Source organism: Populus trichocarpa, chromosome 6 (genome assembly GCF_000002775.5).
Source record: "Populus trichocarpa isolate Nisqually-1 chromosome 6, P.trichocarpa_v4.1, whole genome shotgun sequence".
Classification (NCBI taxonomy): Eukaryota; Viridiplantae; Streptophyta; class Magnoliopsida; order Malpighiales; family Salicaceae; genus Populus; species Populus trichocarpa.
The window spans coordinates 2,005,822-2,008,739 of NC_037290.2; the positions used below are offsets into that span (position 1 = coordinate 2,005,822).

General features: G+C 36.7%; 1 protein-coding gene across 1 annotated transcript; it reads right to left on the reverse strand.

The window, feature by feature from the left end:
* LOC7495674 (probable E3 ubiquitin-protein ligase RHC1A) lies at positions 1-2,484 on the reverse strand. The gene is made up of 2 exons (XM_002308820.4): positions 2,250-2,484; positions 1-1,265 (listed from the first exon to the last, which is right to left on the reverse strand). The coding sequence occupies exon 2, from the start codon at positions 1,156-1,158 to the stop codon at positions 232-234; it is 927 nt and encodes a 308-aa protein (XP_002308856.3). The 5' UTR covers positions 1,159-1,265; positions 2,250-2,484; the 3' UTR covers positions 1-231.
* Between the last annotated feature and the right edge of the window lie 434 nt (positions 2,485-2,918).

The following is a 2,918-nucleotide window of genomic DNA, read 5'->3' on the forward strand; positions in this document are numbered from 1 at the left end:
TTATAAACAGATAGTATTATAAGCACAAGTGATTATGCGAAGATAAGTCATTTACAGTAAAAGTTGCAACGAAGACACGGAAAGGTCCTGAATTACCTTTCAAACAGACTCCACACTTGTAACTTCAAGGTCTCAAACCACTCACTCCAAGATATTAAGTCAACTATAAATGGAGGTACCATGATCATAAAGAAAATGAAAACATACCGTGTTTATAACATACTAACATCCCTAGTTAAAAGGCCATCCTGAATACCCCATCTGGTGGTTGTTTTCATGCATGGTTGGTGAGCTGCTTCCAGGAGTCTCATCATGGTTAGAACTCGAATTGGATGAGCGGAAGGGCCACAGATAAGATAATGGATTGCGTCTTCCTTCCCTACTGTTCTCCCTTCCACTATAATTGCTGTTTCTGCTTCGAGAGCTTGAGCTTTGATAACTGTGTCCACTGCTTGATCCTTGCGGTGGTAGCTCCTGCCGACAAACAGGGCACGAGTTGTGCTGGACTAGCCATGGAACTATGCAATCTGAGTGATATAAATGATTACATGGCATCTGCCTTGCTTCAGACCCCAGCTCAAATTTATCTTTGCAAACTGGACAGTGTGAATCAGTGCGAAGATGCCTTTGTGTGATCTTAACAGTGGGCATCGCATCAATTGATGACCGGGTTGCTGGGGCAGGGCCTCGCCGATCATTAGCAGAAAGCTGTTCAAACAATTCTTCAAGTCCAGGGCCTACAAAATAATCACCGGCATTACCTCTTGCAAAGGCAACACCAGGAGACCCAGAAAAGAGAGCTTCAAGCCCACCATTTCCAGACAACCTAAAAGGAATTTGGCCACCAAAGATCAACAGAGGACCAAAACCTGGATTATGTTCAGGAATTGAATCTGATCTAGATCTAATATCATGATTATGGCTTCTATCAGCCATTCGTTGCCTCATAAAGGCTGAGAAAGCTTCCATGAGCCCAAACATATTGTCATGATCATCATCACCGTCCATTCCAAAAAAATCCAACGGGTTGATGCGATGCATATCATCAAGTTCTTGGACAAATCCTCCACTGCAGTAGGGGCAAGCTGCATCTCGCCCTCGCAGTCGAACTGGCCGCCTGCAGCTGTAACACCAGTGGGTATTTCTGCTGCTTGACATCCTTTTCACTTCTCTACTCTCCTCACTCTGCAAAGGCTCAGAACACAAAACCCACCTCTCGTCCTCAACAAGCCTCAAGCTATAACTATTACCCTACAGCATACCGCCTGACAATGACAAAACCACCACAACAAATATAAACCTTTTACTATTAAGCAATCTGATAAAGTATTCAACCACTATATGAAAGTCCTCTCACCCAAAAAACAGTAAGAATCCCTACGTCTATGGACACAGCCCCCTATTTAATCATTTTGCTCATGGTGATTGTTTACTAAAAAATCTTTCCAGCTTTCTAAATAGCTCCTCACCATGCCATGCAACACAATCAAAAGGTTAGGAAGCATGCATTTATTAATTACAATTCCCTCAGATGTTAACGTTGAACAACAACAAAAATCATACATCACTACAAAAAACGAGAGTATAACCTCATACTTCAACATGCCCTTGAAAATTAATAGGTACACATGACTAGTAACAAAACACATCACAGTAAATAACGCCTTCAAGGAAAATGAAAGCCACCTCATCATACAATAAGCAATGAAGCAATTTCTCAAGCCTATCGGAGCATACACTTATGAAACTACAATCAACTATCAGAGAAAGTCGATCTCTATCAAAAGCCAATGAATTACATATTTGTCCACACACACACACACAAAATAAATAAATAAATAAAATGAAGGCTAATTATTCAGTGAATTCATTATCTAAAAAAAATACAATAAAATCCCCTAAAAAAAAAAAAGAACCCAGATCCAGATATATAATAAACTATCCACAATAGCAGAATTGGCAGAAAAAAGGGTCCCTTTCTTGCATAATTTTTCTTTCCACTTGAATAAGTCTCAATCCCTTTATCAAACAGGAGATTAAAAAGATTCCATCTTTACTTCATTTCCTAAACTCAATCATCAATAAGAACCAATTCCATAAACCCACAAAAACATTACAAAAAAAAAAAACCAGACCAAACCCAGAAAAGGAAACATATATTTCAAGATCACATTCAAGTAACATCGAGAACTGACAGATTTCTATAAAAATAAAGCAGGAATTAGTCAAAGATAAAAACTTTAAGTTACCTGAACAGGAGTTATGGATCTCACCGACACAGTAGTGGGAGAGAAGAGACTTGGTAGAGTCTAGAGTGGAGTGTGCAAAAGGGTGAAAATTGGAAGTGAAGTGGGGGTTGTTTATCCTAAAATACACGTGGTGCGTGATACACCATCTGTATTTATTTTTGTTGTTCAAAAGTGTCACTTCTCATCATCTCTTTCTTTCTTGATGTTTTCACCTTTGGAATTTGTAGCTTACTGCTGTTTTATTGACCTTAACATCACCATTTCTTTTCTTTCTTTTTGTTGATTTATGTATATAATAAGAATATTTAATGCTACATTTTCCAAATTTGTTTTTCCAATTGATATTTGTTTTTGGTGAGTTAATTCAGTCATTTATTTTTGAAATTTGAGTCCAGCTAGATTTTATTTTGAGTCCATCGAGAGTTGATTGATTTGCGACATGTTGATCATATCAAAATTTAAATGAAACAAGTTTTGATTTTTTATACTTTTTTTAAATGATTTTTTTAATTATTAAAAATTCTTAAAACAATATTTTGAATTGACTGGTTATGAATTGATTTATATTTCATAACTACAACAATTGGTTTCTTACAAGATCTATTGGTTAGATTTTGTTTTTTAGTAATTGATGATTGTAGATGTTCAATTTTGTTATTAGTATAAGAT